Source organism: Podarcis vaucheri (genome assembly GCF_965113315.1).
Source record: "Podarcis vaucheri genome assembly, chromosome: 6".
In the NCBI taxonomy this organism is placed as follows: domain Eukaryota; kingdom Metazoa; phylum Chordata; class Lepidosauria; order Squamata; family Lacertidae; genus Podarcis; species Podarcis vaucheri.
In genome coordinates, this window is record NC_138764.1 from 21,486,767 (window position 1) to 21,503,251 (window position 16,485).

Consider the following 16,485-nt stretch of genomic DNA (forward strand, 5'->3'; position numbering starts at 1 on the left):
TGACCTGGCTTTAAATCCGCACTGATTTTAGTATGCATTAGTTGTAGAAAATACTTTGGTCTCTGGCTTTAAATAGTTAGACAGGGGTATTTAACAACCATTATGTCTTGCACTAAGCACCTCTGGGACATACAAATATTTCCAATGTTGAATGGTGAGTCAGGGCATGTCAGTACTATAGTGTTTGGTTTGCTGAAACGCAAAGAATTATGGCTGTTGTAGTTTGGTGAGGATTCCAAAACTGTTGTTAGAGACCCCTAGACCCCTATGCAGAACTACCGCTCCCAAGGTCACTGCGCAAAACAAGTGTCTGGCTGTTTAAATTCAAGCTATAGTGGATGTCAAAACCCTTGAGAAATACTCAGTTTATGCTGACAATTAACAGCAACTATCTCTTGAACTGATGCTAAGAATGGATGCCATGTAAATACTGCAAGGCCATGTGAGTATTTTTAGCACCAAATGGTGACTGGATCGTGATGGCAGGCTGGGGAAAGAATAATGCTGTTAAATAGGTACTAAGTAGCTATAGAATAAAGAGAAGTTAGGAGAATAAATTAATGGGGGGGGGGGGATTCAATGTGAATTGGATCAATTTGTTAGGCATCTTCATTGCAACAGCTCCTTGTGCCCTCCTAATGGAAATAACTATACACTTTTCAACTTTTCCAGATGCAAAATTTGCAGGAATAGGTGTTTTTGTTTGGTTTTGCCTTTGCTTTAAAATGATCATCATCTAAAAGATATTTTAAGATGGAATGCTAATGTAGTTAGACTGGCATAGTATTGGAATTTTTTACTGGTTATGTTATCTTTGCAGCTATGTGCCTATGCTTAGAAAGGTCATACTGCCTGTCATATTTATCTCACCAGGCTGTTGAGAATAAGAATGTGTTTGGAACTGACAGGCAATGATATGAAAAGGGTAGAAATAGCAAGAGCAGAAATACATCTGGATAAGCCGTTGCACATGGGGGTCACACTGCCAGATGCGATTTCACACATATTAACTGAAAGGCCTGTACAGGCCTTCGTCAGTACAAAGGGTGGCCAATATCACAACTGACCTTCCATCCTGCAAGAGTACAAAGAAACAAGCAAAGTGCCATGAAGCATCTGAAGAAAGCATTCCCTCAGGATTTCACTACAAAATGGTTTAATTTCTTTAGTAGTTTTATATATTTATACAGTACCACCAGTGATCATGGGATCTTAACAGTTTCATAGGCAGTGTACTATGAAATTTGAAGTCAGCGTTGATGCAATCCTGAAAGCACTTAGTAAAGTAAGTAATTATATAGCTGCAGCTGTCCTCTTAAAGTGTGATGGGTTATGCCAACAGTTGCCCCTTTACATTGCAACACTGCAGGGTGATGCTCTCATGTCCCTTCAAACCTCAGGCATACTTCAAAAGGTAAAGGACCCCTGACAGTTAAGTCAAGTTGCGTATGACTCTGGAGTTGCAGCGCTCATCTCGTTTTACTGGCCGAGGGAGCCGGCGTACAGCTTCCAAGTCATGTGGCCAGCATGACTAAGCCGCTTCTGGCAAAACCAGAGCAGTGCACGGAAATGCCACTTACCTTCCTGCCGGAGTGGTACCTATTTATCTACTTGCACTTTGACTTGCTTTCGAACTGCTGCGTGGGCAGGAGTTGGGACCGAGCAACGGGAGCTCACCCAGTCACAGGGATTTGAACTGACAACCTTCTGATCGGCAAGCCTAGAGGTTCAGTGGTTTAGACCACAGCGCCACCCCAGTCCCTCAGGCATACTTAGGATCGGGCAATTGTCTTTCCCAGCTGCTCATCTTCTCCCAGTGACGGTGCTGAGACTGGAAAGAGATTTCCTCAGCCCTCGGTCAAGAGTAGTCACCCACAGTGTACCACACCACAGTGCTGGGAAGTTGTGAGTTGCACTCCATTTTTGTAAAACCTGAAAAGTTACTTGTTGAGTGCTCAGTTGATGAGCTTTCATTGGCTTCCTCAGAGTACAACATTGGAGTCTGAACATTTGCTGAACTGGGCAATTTCTTTCATTGTACTGTATGCCGATTGTGTTCACTGCTAATCAGAATTTGTAACCAACTTCAAACCCAGTCTTAAATTTCCTGGGTTAGAATAAAATCCACGTTTCTGGTAACTGTTGGTGCAGACACAAATGTTCCCCTACTGGAGGAAATTATGACCAAGATGTAATCTCACCACACTGTAAGAACAAAATGTCATGGCATGTGCTATGCTACTGTGATTCAGAAGAGGAAAATATTGTCCAGTGTTTCTCAGAGAATGGATTTGAAAATAGGCAGAAAATAGTTTTCCCCCTTGTTAGTTGCCTGCTCCGGTATCTCATGCCAGGATCACAAGAGTTGTGAGTACTTCTTAGAACTCACATTTCTACTGCAGCATTAATGCAAATAATAACCAAGTGACACCACGTGGAAGTGAATTAAGGATTTATTATTCCAGGCTAATAAATTTGACTAATCTTATCCAGAATCAAAATTTGTTATATAAAGCAATGATTTTGTGGTTTCTTTTTCCTCTGCACAGTCTCCCAAGCAAGACCACCTCCAAACCAGAAAAAAGGTGAGTTGCTTCTAATTTTGTAAGCCCTATAAACAGCCTATATTTTGTGGCAAATACGAAGTAAGGATTTACAATTAGTTCATAATTTTTTAAGCTGCAGAGCAGGGGGTTAAAAATGATGATGAGAATGTCATTTTGTTAAAATTATGTCTTTGTTTTGTTTTTTAAATTATCTCTCTACAGGATCTCGAACACCCATCATCATTATTCCAGCAGCTACCACCTCTTTAATAACTATGCTCAATGCAAAAGATCTTCTGCAGGATCTAAAGTAAGTAGCTGAGTAAAATATGCTTCGTAAAAGTCAGGTGTAAAAAAATGTAGCTGAAGTTGTAAGTTATTATAGAAACAGTGCATGTTATTTTATATCAGTGGCATTTTAATTTTTTATGACAAAATTGGTGACTACAGCATAGGTTCCTTAGCAGAAACAAAAGAAACACAACAACACTATGATTGTGAGTTCTACAGAACCTCTTAACTTCCATGCAGAAAGCATGTAGATACCAGAGGTACACTCAGATCTGAACAAAAATATGGATTTGCTTTTTAAAAGAAAAGTTTAGTTTAGGTTTTCTGCCTTTCCTTTTGCCTTTTGAGGCACACTTTGTGTTGTATTGTAGGTTGATTGATGTATTGATTCACAAATCAGTACAGTGGTTGAACCCTGTGTGCATAGGCTCTGCTTTCGTATATTGTATGAATTTTAATTTGATTTATATTTGTAATGTTTTCCTTTACATTGTGCTTAAACTTTAGATTTTAGTTTTCAACATCAAAATAATAAAATTATAAATAAAAAATGTGTGGCAAGAAGAATCTCTCTCCTAGACTTGGTAGCTGAAATGCGAGCGAATCAGACATTTGCAGGTTTTGTATTTGAAGTTCTGCCCTTCTTTCTACACGTCTTTTATGGTCCTCAGGAGGCTGCAACTGTTTCTGTACTTCTATTAGTCCTATCCCTTTATCATCCCATGAATGCAGTGTTTTGCCACTAAAGATTTGTGACCTTGAGGAGCATTTCTTTGTAGTCTGGCAAATCAGTGTGTGACTGTCATGACTGGCAGTCTAATTTTCATCCTCTGTCTGTATATTTTACACCCCCAAATTAGAGAAGGAAAATCTCACCTTCCATTTAAATTAGTTTGTGCATCCAACTGTGTTTCCTGTTCTCTCTTCTGTGTGTCACAGTGGGTTTTATCTCTGTGAGATACAGTGATGAGAACAGCAAGCATGATCCAAGTTGTCATGCATATTCTCATAAATGGTATGGACAATGTATCTTGCTTTGTTTTTTGGTAAGAGCATCTGTGGAGCAACTAATTAATAAAGATCTAAGTGACAGGTATGTTAAAAAAGAGCAATTCTTATAGCACATGGTTTTTATTATGATATTACTTAAGAAGTCTGGGAAATTGCCAACATCTCAGTGTCCTTCCATATTTTGCTTATCTAAAAATTGTGAATTATACTTTGACCTGGTGTGGATGAAAAAATAAGTCATCTCCTAACAATACTGAACCACGTCACTCCAAATCTATTGGTGGTTTGCCACTTCAATTTCCTCTCTTGTGAGTCCCAAACCAAGAAAGGAGGTTGGCTTCTTAGTTAGGAATTCCTGGAGCATAACGTTTTCCCGTCGTTATGTTCTCACGTTTTGTAATTGGCTGCCTTCACCCAGTGGCATGTTACCCATGTTGGGAAAATGTCATAGTTCCCCACTTATTGCAGGAAGTGTTACTGAGACTGTGCTGAACTAAAGAAAAGAATATGGAAGGCTTTAAAATGCATTTTCAAGGAAATGCTGCTAAGTTGAAAGTAATTAAAAATGAGGGACGTGGGTCAGCTAACGTTCAGATGCCATGTTTTCTAGTGTGCACACACAAAAATGTTGAAATTGTGCTTTGGCATCCTTATTAATAAAATAAAATTATTGTTATTATTTTTCAGAAACCACTTCTGATTTGCATTTTATTGTATTTGTCCTTCTAGAAACCTAATTCCAGCGATAATAAGAGTTACTAGAATTTGTAGGTGGACAAAACTAATTTGATTGGGGTTTAGAAAAACACACACACACTGAGCTCACTCTCCTCTTTATTCTGTAAACTGCTCTGAGATCTTATGATGGAGGAAGGGCGGTGTTTGTGTGGAGAGATGGATGGATGGACAGATAAATAGAAAGGCAAAATTGCCATTATTTCTGGATTTATTTTCTTGAGATAATAAAAGTAAGTTATTTTGTTTGCTTCTTATTGAAAAGGTACTCATAAATAGCAGATCTGGAGTTCATATTTTCCTTAATTCGTCATGTTTCTCCAGGTATCTCATTAAAGAGCCAGGTTTAAGGCATCATAAGTGTTAACCTTCAATAAACTTTTCCCCCCATAATGCAAAGGAGATCAGTATGTGAATATTAATAGTGCACTTTCTGTGTTCAATTTAAAAGGGAGAGATTGTCTTGATCGCAAGCTCAAAAAGGAAGCAATTGGTCAGTAATTGTACTGCTATTGACCATTTCTAAGAAGAAACTATTTATTGCTTCTGAAAGCAAGGAAATTCAATAAATGCATTGTTTAAATATGATGTTTGTTTTCAGTTGTTTATATTGCTAGAACCTAAAATGTACGTATTGGGATTTGGCAATGAGCTGTCTAACCATTTCTTTTTCACCATATTTATGCTCCTAATGAGTTGCTGTCATGAAAACCTCTCTGGATTCGTCTAATTCAGATTCCTTCTTTTACTCGAGTTTACCTTCCATGGCACTACTGAACATTATCTTCCATGCATCTTAACACGTCATGAAATGTTCAAATAACTGGGAGAAATTTCCTTCTTGTTCCATTGTTGCTACTTTGGCGGCTGCGGGGTTAATGAATTTGAATATATGTAAATTGATGCATGTCAATTAACAGAGTTTGATTTCTTCTCTTCTGAGAGACATCTAGCAGTTGATACGGTACATCCTTGCAGCCAAAACGAACTGTAAGATTAGGCTCCTAGGCATGTAGGCTTTTTTGCAAGACTGCCAAGCCATCCTTGTCTTTAATAAAAACTGAATCCTGTGAAATGTTACAAACTAACAAATTTATTGTGGCATAAATCTTTGTGGACCACAGCCCACCTACATCTGACAAAGCGAGATCTGGCTCACAAAAGCTTATGCTGCGATAAATTTGTTGGTATATAAGGTGCCATAGGACTTTTTGTTACTTTTCAGGCGTAGACTTAACACACCTATCCATCTGGAATTTATTTCTAGTGACACCATTTGTGGTGTAAAATATCCATTTAAATAGCATGCATGTCTCTATTTTTTGGAGCAGCCTAGAGATTTTCTGAAATTATTTTGATCAATTTAGAGGCTCTGTTAGCTTGTATTGTTCAGTGATTCCCCGTGATTCTGTCCAATTTCTGATTAATCTCTTGACTACGTAATGTCTGCTTTACCTTGACTGCACCAAATCAATTAGTCCCAGTCTGTTTATTTTCTCGTCGTGCTTATATTTAAGGTTTGTGCCATCTGATGAAAAGAAAAAGCAAGGTTGCCAGCGAGAAAATGAAACTTTAATACAGAGAAGGAAAGACCAGATGCAGCCTGGTGGAACTACAGTCAGTGTTACAGTACCGTATCGTGTGGTTGATCAGCCTCTAAAACTTATGCCTCAAGATTGGTAAGGGAGAGTGAAATTTTGCTGCTGTTGCTGTTTCCCTACTGCTGACAATAGAGCTAGGATACAGCCCCCTTGAAGCCAAGTACTGTCCACTTACTTTCATTTCTGGAAATAGCCATTCTGGCATCATACCTTCTCATTGAATATTTGATTGCTAACATGGCTGTGTCAAATGGGCACAATCCCAGCACATTTCCGAGCACAATTCATAGTGTTAGCGCTGACTTTAAAAGCCCTAAACGCCCTTGGCCCAATATACCTGAAGGAGCGTCTCCACCCCCATCGTTCAGCCCGGACACTGAAGTCCAGTTCCGAGGGCCTTCTGCCGGTTCCCTCCCTGCAAGAAGGGAGGTTACAGGGAACCAAGCAGAGGGTCTTTTCAGTAGTGGCACTCGCCCTGTGGAATGCCCTCCTATCAGATGTCAAGGAAATAAACAAGTATCTGACTTTTAGAAGACATCTGAAGGCAACCCCGTTTAGGAAATTTTTAGTGTTTGATGGGTGGGGTAATAATGATGATGATGATAATTTGTTACTAAGAGTGTTCCTTTGGGACACTCATGAAGAGAGCACTGAGTTATAGGTCCTCTTAAACTGCAACGTTCCATAGTTGTCTGGGTCTACAAAATCCACAATGGCCATTGTTTTTTCCATGAAAAGAGCATTATGACAGTGGGTCACTTCTAATGTGATTAGCAGAAAGTATGTTTCTTTTTCCCAAATTGCAAACAAAACTGTCAACTCTCTTGGGGGAATGCAAAAGAGAGATTCTCATGACCTTTTTCTCCCTGCTTCCAAATTCTCCTTTTTCTGTGCTCATGGTGACCTGTCCAGGTCATGGCTCAGTATGGATTAAGATTACATGATACAGGAAGAGTGGGAGCTTTTTGGCGAGTATTTAAAGAGATACAACAAGCAAATAAATTTCCAAGTAGAGTTAGAAATATGAGCAGCAGTTAAAAACAGTATGATAAAAGTCTAGAATGATTTGGGTGGTACAGTGGTACCTCGGTTTTTGAGTGTTTCGGAAGCTGAAAGCAGAAAACCCAGAAGTAATTGCTTCCGTTTTCGAACATGCCTTGGAAGTTGAACAGCTTCTGCTGCATTTTATTCCTTTTTTCTCCATTGACTTTGCTAACTGCCCTTTGTGCCTCTGTTGTTGAAAGTTTCGGAAGTCAAATGGTCTTCCAGAACAGATTATGTTCGACAACCGAGGCACCACTGTATTAAAAGGATATGCAGCAAAAAAATGAATAAATAAGGAACCATGGGAGGGTGGAAGTCTTTTGATATGAGATTAACAAAAGAAACTGTAATATGTGTATATTAAGTCTGTGAAAATGCATAAATAAATTCAAAGAATTCTCCACTGGAACTATTTCCCATCTTAAGGAACAACAATAAACTCTTTCCAACCAAGAGAGAGAGAGATTGCATGTGCAGTCCATGTTCCTGGTTAGCTTTGTTGTTGAAGATTTCCAGGCATTGTTCAATGTCTAAATACATTTAATAAGACCGGGATCAGATATCCACAAGACGTGAACAGTTCAAAGTTCTTATGCAGTGGAGAAAACTTTATGTGAATAAATTCTTAGCTTTTGGAACACTGCAGGAAGTAAAAGACATTTTATTTTATTTTTTAAATATTTTTTATTGGTTTGACAAAAAATTTTATAGACAATACAAACAAATAAAAAACAAAACAAACATGTATAATTTCGTAGCCTTTTTTCATAAACCTCACTTCTCCGACTCCCCCAAGCCTCCCCTTTCTACATCCCAATTTCCAAAATTATTTCAGCAAATCCTAAACTTATTTTTATCAAATTTGTCCCTTATTTATTCTTTTCTTTTACTTAATCTTTTGCCGCTGTAATCTCCTTTTTTTCTAAAACCTCAACATTTTAGCATTCATCAATTTTGTAATATTTCTTGAGATAAATTTTAAATTTTTTCCAATCTTCATCCGCCGTCTCTTTCCCCTGGTCACGGATTCTGCCGGCCATTTCAGCCAATGCCATATAGTCTATCACCTTCATCTGCCATTCTTCCAGGGTGGGTAAATCTTGAGTCTTCCAATGCTTTGCGATGAGTATTCTTGCTGCTGTAGTAGCATACATTAAAAAGTTCTGTCTTTCTTTGACACCAATTGGCCGACAATGCCCAAGAGAAAGGCCTCTGGTTTCTTAGGGAAAGTACATTTAAGTACCTTTTTCATTTCATTGTATATCATTTCCCAGAAAACCTTAATCTTCGGGCACGTCCACCAAAGGTGATAGAAAGTACCTTCAGTTTCTTTACACTTCCAACACTTATTATCAGGCAAATAATAGATTCTTGCTAGCGTGACTGGGGTCATGTACCACCTATAGATCATTTTCATACTATTTTCTTTTAAGGCATTACATGCTGTAAATTTTAAACCGGTGGTCCACAACTGTTCCCAGTCAGCAAACATAATATTATGACCAATATCCTGTGCCCACTTAATCATAGCTGATTTAACTGTTTCATCTTGTGTATTCCATTTCAGCAACAAGTTATACATTCTTGACAAATTCTTAGCATTGGGTTCTAGCAGTTCAGTAAAAGACATTTTAAAGCTGAACACTCTGGTATTCATTGTTCTCATCTTTCTCTTTTTAGGGATCGTGTTGTGGCTGTGTTTGTACAAGGTCCTGCTTGGCAGTTCAAAGGCTGGCCATGGTTGCTACCTGATGGATCACCTGTTGATATTTTTGCAAAAAGTAAGCCTTCATTTTCAGCCAGCTAATTCTCTGCCACGTGTTTTAATTATGAATTACCAACATTGTATTATTTTGATGGAGGCGTTAACTCACCTGACACCAATCAGCAAGGCTGGTTTGGTAGCACAGAGCATCGTTTGCTGAGGGAACTAGTTTGCTGTCAAGCTTCTCTGAGGGAATGATGAATTGTCATTTTTGCTGGGATTCACATAAGGTCAAGCTAAAATCTAGAAAGAGGACCAGAGTGTAGAGAAGCAACATGGCAGGGACCCTAGAGACGAGGGAAGAAGGAATAGTATAGGCCAGGCACATCCAACTTCCAAGAGACTGCGATCTCCTCCCTCTATAAAAAAAACTGGCAGTGATCTACCCATTAGATTGACCAGAATTGTTGAGCTTTTTGGGGGAGGATGAGCCAAAGTTGTTGAGAAGGGCTTTTGGAAAAGTACCGAGGAGGAATTGAGGCAAGGAAGGGCTTAATAAAGTGATGCATAGATCTTGACAAGAGAGTTCTCCCATTTCTTGCTTCTAGTGTCACTATGGCATTCTGACTTTGCAAGTCAGAGGAGACAATGGGGTCTGAAGGCAGCTACAGGATGGGATGGGAGCTGAAATTTACATATTGATTTGAATTACCTTGGGCTGTGGACTTCTAATATTTTTATATTGTTTTGATGGAATTTACGGCTGAGAAGTGTCTCAGTATCATGTTAGCAGATGTGCCTCCTCTTCTGCAAACTGCTCCAGATTTCTGCTCCTTAGCTCTGCATGGGAATGGTAGACTTGTGAGCTTCTTTTCTCATCTGTAACTCAATACAAACAACTGCTTCTCCCACAGAACAGCTTAAATCTCTCTTTAATCTTCAGAACTGTTCATATTGCCTGCAACAGTGTGCTCATACACAAACTGAAAAATCTGGACCTACACATGAGCATCCAAGGAACCATTTTCATCTATATTGCCAGGGAGGAGGGATGTTGCCAGGGAGAAATGTTTGCAACCCTGCCTACTAAAACCTCCTGACATAGAATAGTCAGGCATATATTCCATTAATCACTTGCAGCTGAACTTCTTAGTATTGCAGTTTCCCATCTGTTATTTTAGATTAGAACTATGCCCCTTAGCCAGCACACTTGCATCATTGAAAAACAATGCAACAATCCAGTTTTGCCGAACTTCCATCTTCCATCATATACACTCAAGTTGTTGCGAAAATCAAAATTGCTGGGACAAAATGGTACTCTGGGAAGCATTAGGATTTAAATGAAGCTCATCGCTCCTGACTTTCATACATGCAGAGAAGCTCAAAGTTCTTCCACGAGGAAACTGGCTTTCTTCCACAAGGAAGATTAACAGAGATTTAGAATTGTTTGCTGTAGATTGAAAGTTCGGATAAATAAATAAATTGAAAGCTGATTGCTGTAAAATCCAAGAAAAAGTCTAAATGTATCATGCAAATCCGGGATTAGACTCCCATCTAGATAGAGCACATCAGACTATTTCTCAGTATCTCACAATAACACTTTATGCTGGCTGAAATCCTATAAAGTGTCACTTGGACAGAGCTTAAAATAGTACTCTCTTTATCCTATGTTTTCCAGGCTACAGCGCTTGACCTCTTGTGAAATAATTTGTTTATTTTTGGACCATATACCAATTGCTTTTGTCGAGAATAATTTCTTTTATCCTTTCATTTCAGAGATGTCTGTATGGAAGTAGATATTTTCAGTGCAGAGTTCCGTATTTTGGCATTTTAACCAATATGAATATTTTATCTGAATGTCATTTTAAAGGTCTACTTGCAATCACATGTTAATGCAAGTCTATTGAACTTGAAGGTCACTTTTAGTGGATTGATTCTTGTTCAATACATTTTGCTCCTAACTCAAAGGATCTGTTTGACATTCATAGATTTCTTTGTAAATGCATATATCCTTGATATACTTCGTGTACTTCTTTTAAAAGGAAAGGTTGGTATAACATAGTATGATAATAATATTTTTATTATAAATTCTAGAAGATGTCCTAGATACATAAAGTTGATGTACTTAAAGGATTTTTTGTTGATACCAAAAAAGTTTTAATGGAAGAAATTCCACCTTCAGGCAATTTGTAATACTGGTTGCAAGTCCTATGCATTTTGTGTGTGTGTTGTGTGTAAAATATAGAAGCAATTAGATAAAGATTTCCATGGTTCGATATGGTGATCTTAAGATTAAGTTCGTGCGTGTTTTGCTATGGTAGGGCTATCACTTTACAAACTCTGCCATGTGGTTACGACTTATATTACAGAGGTAATATATTTAAGTGCCACTCTAATGTAGTGTTGTGACATCTGAAATCGAGACTTTGTTGAGATCTTCAGAGGGCATGTTTTAATGCAGTGCTTCCATTTTTTTTAAAGTGGACCTGTATGACTGAAACAGCTTCTTTGGAAACAAAACATGAGCACACTGACTTCTTATCCAGGATAATTGTCCCATTCACCTTGCTGTACTTCTGCCTCAGAGACGCTGACAACAGCATATCATTTCTATAACTTATCTGGCACACATACCCACAGCAATACTCATGAAGCAAATTCCTTTAGCCTGAGGAAAAACAACAAAACTATATATAACATGGAAGCTAAATACACTTTAAAAATATTTCCAAATTGGTAGTCTTCAGGGCTGATGTGTTTTGTTTTGTTTTCATTTTTTGGTGATGGGGGGACACACTTCTGTCAAAGTACTCTGAAACACCAAAGTTATGGGCTACCTCCAAATGTTACCATCCAACTTTTCATGTAGTAGAGGAGAATATTTTTGCTTATCCACTTTCATCTCCCCCTTACTATTCCAGAATGCCCTCCCCCCATGCCCTCCCCCCCAGCAGATTTTCAGAGGATGCAAGGAGAAGTAGGAATCAGGCAATGTGCCCCCACTTCAATGGGCAACCGCAATGTGGACTCAAGCCATAGCTTTTATCCAAAAATTTGTGATTGACCAACAACAAATAGGAAGAATTGTAAACTGATTTTGAATCAGTTGAATTAATCAGTAAAAAAAAAACCTTACAATGGACTAAAAGGGGGCCTCCAATTAATTGGGCAGCTAGATCTATGTCATTTTTATTACAAGCCCTTATGAAAACTGCATGTAGCCAGTAGCCTTTTAAAAGTTTCATTTCCCTTTTACGTCACATAGGAGGGAATGCTGCTTCTAAGATGATGCCTGGTTCCACACATTGTTGTTTAGTCGTTTAGTCATGTCCGACTCTTCGTGACCCCATGGACCAGAGCACGCCAGGCACTCCTGTCTTCCACTGCCTTCCGCAGTTTGGTCAGACTCATGTTTGTAGCTTCGAGAACACTGTCCAACCATCTTGTCCTCTGTCATCCCCTTCTCCTTGTGCCCTCAATCTTTCCCAACATCAGGGTCTTTTCCAGAGAGTCTTCTCTTCTCATGAGGTGGCCAAAGTATTGGAGCCTCAGCTTCACAATCTGTCCTTCCAGTGAGCACTCAGGGCTGATTTCCTTAAGAATGGATACGTTTGATCTTCTTGCAGTCCATGGGACTCTCAAGAGTCTCCTCCAGCACCATAATTCAAAAGCATCAATTCTTCAACGATCAGCCTTCTTTATGGTCCAGCTCTCACTTCCATACATCACTACTGGGAAAACCATGGCTTTAACTATACGGACCTTTGTTAGCAAGGTGATGTCTCTGCTTTTTAAGATGCTGTCTAGCTTCCACACATATATGTATCCAAAAACCAAGAAACTGTGTGTCCAGCTTCAGAAATACTATTTTTTCATATTTGATATTTATTCATTAAAATGTGTTTCAATTAACATTTATTTGATTGGATTGTGGGCCTAACAAAAATGCAAGCCATTATATTGGAACAGCTCCTTAGAATAAGGACAGAAATCAGAGTATTCTTCTAAAAACTCGTGACATGGAAGTTGGGCATTAGGGCTAGTTCACAAGGGCACCATAGTTGCCACTGTAAGCTCCTAGCTGGATCACAGAAATGAAGCGTAGCTGCATGTACAGCGATATCCCTACACACTTCTGTGGCAACTGGTCTTGTTGTGTCTTCTGTTTCTGAATCGCAGTCTTCCAAAATGAGTTTGGGTGTTAAGAGTTATTTTAATTGTGATATCTTTTTTTCTCGTTCCTTTCTTTCATAGTTAAAGCTTTCCATCTTAAATACGATGAAGTCCGTCTAGATCCAAATGTCCAGAAATGGGACGTGACACTGTTAGAGCTCAGTTACCACAAACGGCACTTGGACAGACCAGTGTTCCTGCGTTTCTGGGAAACATTGGACAGGTAAATATCACTCTGAAGGGAGGGGGGTGCATTTATATTTTTAAATAAAAGCCATCTGTTGAAACTGGCAAGCTATTAAAAACAATAGTCAGATACCCACCACATAAGGCCAGTTTGCTGCACTGTTGCAAATTACATATTAATAAGCAATACACAAGAACATCTGTACTGGTTGGGATTCCTGATCACTTCTCTAATACCCTGCTCTCCAACCTGTACCAATAGCAGCTCATAAAGAGTTTCTACAGCTTAACAGATGTCTCCCCTTGCACTATATCCTTCATTTTTAGAGATCTTGCTCAAAGTGAGCTCTTACCTCTCCCCCCCCCATTATTTACATCCAAACTTAAGGTAACAAATTCAAAGCTAAATATTTTTAGCATTTTATCTAGAGATGTAAAACATTTAGAGCAAAGATACAGCAGTTTGATTAACTGGAATCGGTCATATGGAGCAGATTACACCAGTTTGGAAAAGACACGCAGGTGCCAAACCATTTCATAGCACCTTTTAACCTTAAATGGCTTGGGACCAGGATACCTGATGGACTATTGAATGAACTTGCCCTGTCATTAAGAGGGCATTGTTCAGGGTCCCCCATCATCTAAAGTAACCCGGGTGGTTATTAGAGACAAGGTCTTTTCCATTGTAGCAACCTGTTTATGGAACTCCCTTTCTATAGAATTTTGTTGAATTCCATCTGTATTTCCTTTCCGTGGCAGGCAAACATTTTTTAAAAAAAGAAACATTGCCCAGGCTTTTTAGTTTTGTTTCCATTTTACTCTAGATTTTTAACTGCCTGCTAAATCTGTTGTTGCTGGATTGTATTGTATATTATTTTGTAAGCCACTCAGAGCTTTGACCGAAGAACTTCTGATAATAACGTTTTGAATAAATAAATACTCTGCAAGTACTATTTCAGTTTATGTCATTTGCCCTCCTCCGATTTATCGCTGAAGTCCATTTTCGGTCTGTCAATCAGAGTAGTGAAAGATTTACTTTAAAAATCTATTGATGGAGAATTAGGTGTTGTAGTTGACACACCACATCTGTGTCATTCAGATGATGGGGGGGGCAGTTGGAACAGATGATAGCTAGTTACAAATGCAAAAGGAGGGGGGGAAACAATTTATTGCTTTACCATTTTCCTTAGCTTAGTTTCTTACATCTTGGGTTGTTAACATCACTTTTGCAAGAGAGAGAATGCATGCCTAAATTTACATATTTATGCAGCTGCTACAAGATTCTATAATGGTGATTTTTCTTTACATTGCAGGTACATGGTAAAACACAAATCCCACTTGAGATTCTGAATTCTTGACTGCCATTTTGTTTTCTCAAACTTTGGATTGAGAACTTTGAAAGCTGCTCTGGTCTACAGAGAGGAAGGAGTTCTCCTTGCCCGCATTTGTCAAGAACATTATACAGATAAAGAAGGGAGTCATTGTTCAATCTTTTTATAAGACCTCGTTGGATCATCATGTTGCAATGACAAGCCCGCAGCCAGTCGTCATTACAAGCAAGGGATTTTGCTTAAAACTATTTTTTAATAGCATAAACCTTCTAGCCTGCAATTCAAATGTATATTTTGATAGCAAGCCATTTCTTCTCCATTTTGTTAAACTAGCAACATTTTTACAATAACGTTTCTGTTCATCAATAGGATATAGGGTGATTTTCATGAAAGGCTACGAACTTGTGTGTGTATGTATATATAGATATAGAGGTAGATGTTCTAAACCACTTCGCTTCTGAGCATAGTTCTGGGTTCTTTGCTTTCTCGTTTCACTTGTGGAAAACCTTTTGATTTGATTGGTATTATCTTCTAGTCTAAAGAACTCTAGGAACTGAGCAAAGTGAAGGCTGCTTTAGATGAATCAAATTGTCATTCTGTATATGTACTGTATATTCTTTCAGACTTTGGAAAAGGGATGAATAAATCCAAACTGGCTTCTTTTGTTATGATGATAGTTTACCAAAACTGTAAAAAGAGTAATTACGAATACATTTGAATTTTAAACACAACACCCTCCTTGCAAATTCCCTAATTTAAAACTGCATGTGCATAATCCTCACATGGAGGTGTATATAAAACTCTACACACACAAGAATATTGTCAAGAGATTCAGGGCGTCTGGGATTTTTAAAATCTGAGTTGGCAAAATAGAATAATAGAACCAGTTCTTTGAATTCCAATACGTGTAGACCATTTCTTCCTTAGACTTTGTTCTTAAATTACGTTGGCAGTATGGGAAACATAGCAAGCCACGCGGGGGGAACCCGTTTTTCGAAGTTCAGTGCTGGCGTAAGCGAGGGGATGCAGTGCAGATTCTTCCCGCAGGTCCAGGACTTTTCTCAGTATCACGGGGATGTGCAAAGGAATGTCATCCCACTCTGCCGGAGTAATGTAGGAACCCAGTCTCAGTGCCATAAGAAGTTCAAAGTCACCCAAGTTCCAATTACAGCTGGTTAAACCAGTTTTTCAGCATTCGCATGAGATAGAAACTTTTCAGTAACCAAAGAACCTGTTTGCTTGATCAGGAATGAGCAAAGGAGAGGCAAGAAAATACTGATATTTCTGTGAGTCTGTATTTTATAATATAGTTGCTGAATGCTGCATATCAGTGGACATGCAAAATGATCCTTCAACATTCAGTTTCATGTGGATTTTTTGAGATGAAGAAACTACGTATTTCTGTTTTTCAAATCCAGAACCATGTTTTTATGCTGAGTGTCTGAGGTCTGACAGAAGTAAAATATTCTCCATATTCTTCCTTAGTTTTGCTTTTATTTCCATTTTCCGACTGGTTCTTTGTATATTGTTTCCAAAATGAACTGTTAAGGCTTTTCTTACTATCTCCTTCTTAAGATGCAGTTGAGATCTAAATGACTTTCTGAATACTTTTCATATTTATTTCTAATATACGGAGACTGTGACTTCTATTTTGTTGTAGTTAGAGCAAGTATCAATTTTTCAGCCTTTCAGTGCTTTTTTAGTGATGTTAAGAATTCGCAATGGTAGTATTTTTGAAAGAATATCACAATAGAACTAGATGAACTAAATCAGGAATGGAATGTGTTTTTAAAATAAAATGGGGTTTCAGAAATCACTCATAACACTGACTTTTCCAGCACTTTTATTCAGCACTATGAAGA

General features: G+C 38.4%; 1 protein-coding gene across 1 annotated transcript in view; it reads left to right on the plus strand.

Moving 5' to 3' along the window:
* CDC73 (cell division cycle 73) overlaps nt 1-16,107 on the plus strand; it is a 110,583-nt gene extending 94,476 nt beyond the window's left edge. The window contains exons 12-17 of the mRNA XM_082225509.1: nt 2,550-2,585; nt 2,769-2,856; nt 6,101-6,262; nt 8,909-9,009; nt 13,188-13,329; nt 14,606-16,107. Coding sequence (XP_082081635.1) covers nt 2,550-2,585; nt 2,769-2,856; nt 6,101-6,262; nt 8,909-9,009; nt 13,188-13,329; nt 14,606-14,642 — 566 coding nt within the window. The 3' untranslated portion in view covers nt 14,643-16,107. The remainder of the gene's footprint in view (nt 1-2,549; nt 2,586-2,768; nt 2,857-6,100; nt 6,263-8,908; nt 9,010-13,187; nt 13,330-14,605) is intronic.
* The last annotated feature ends 378 nt before the right edge of the window (nt 16,108-16,485 follow it).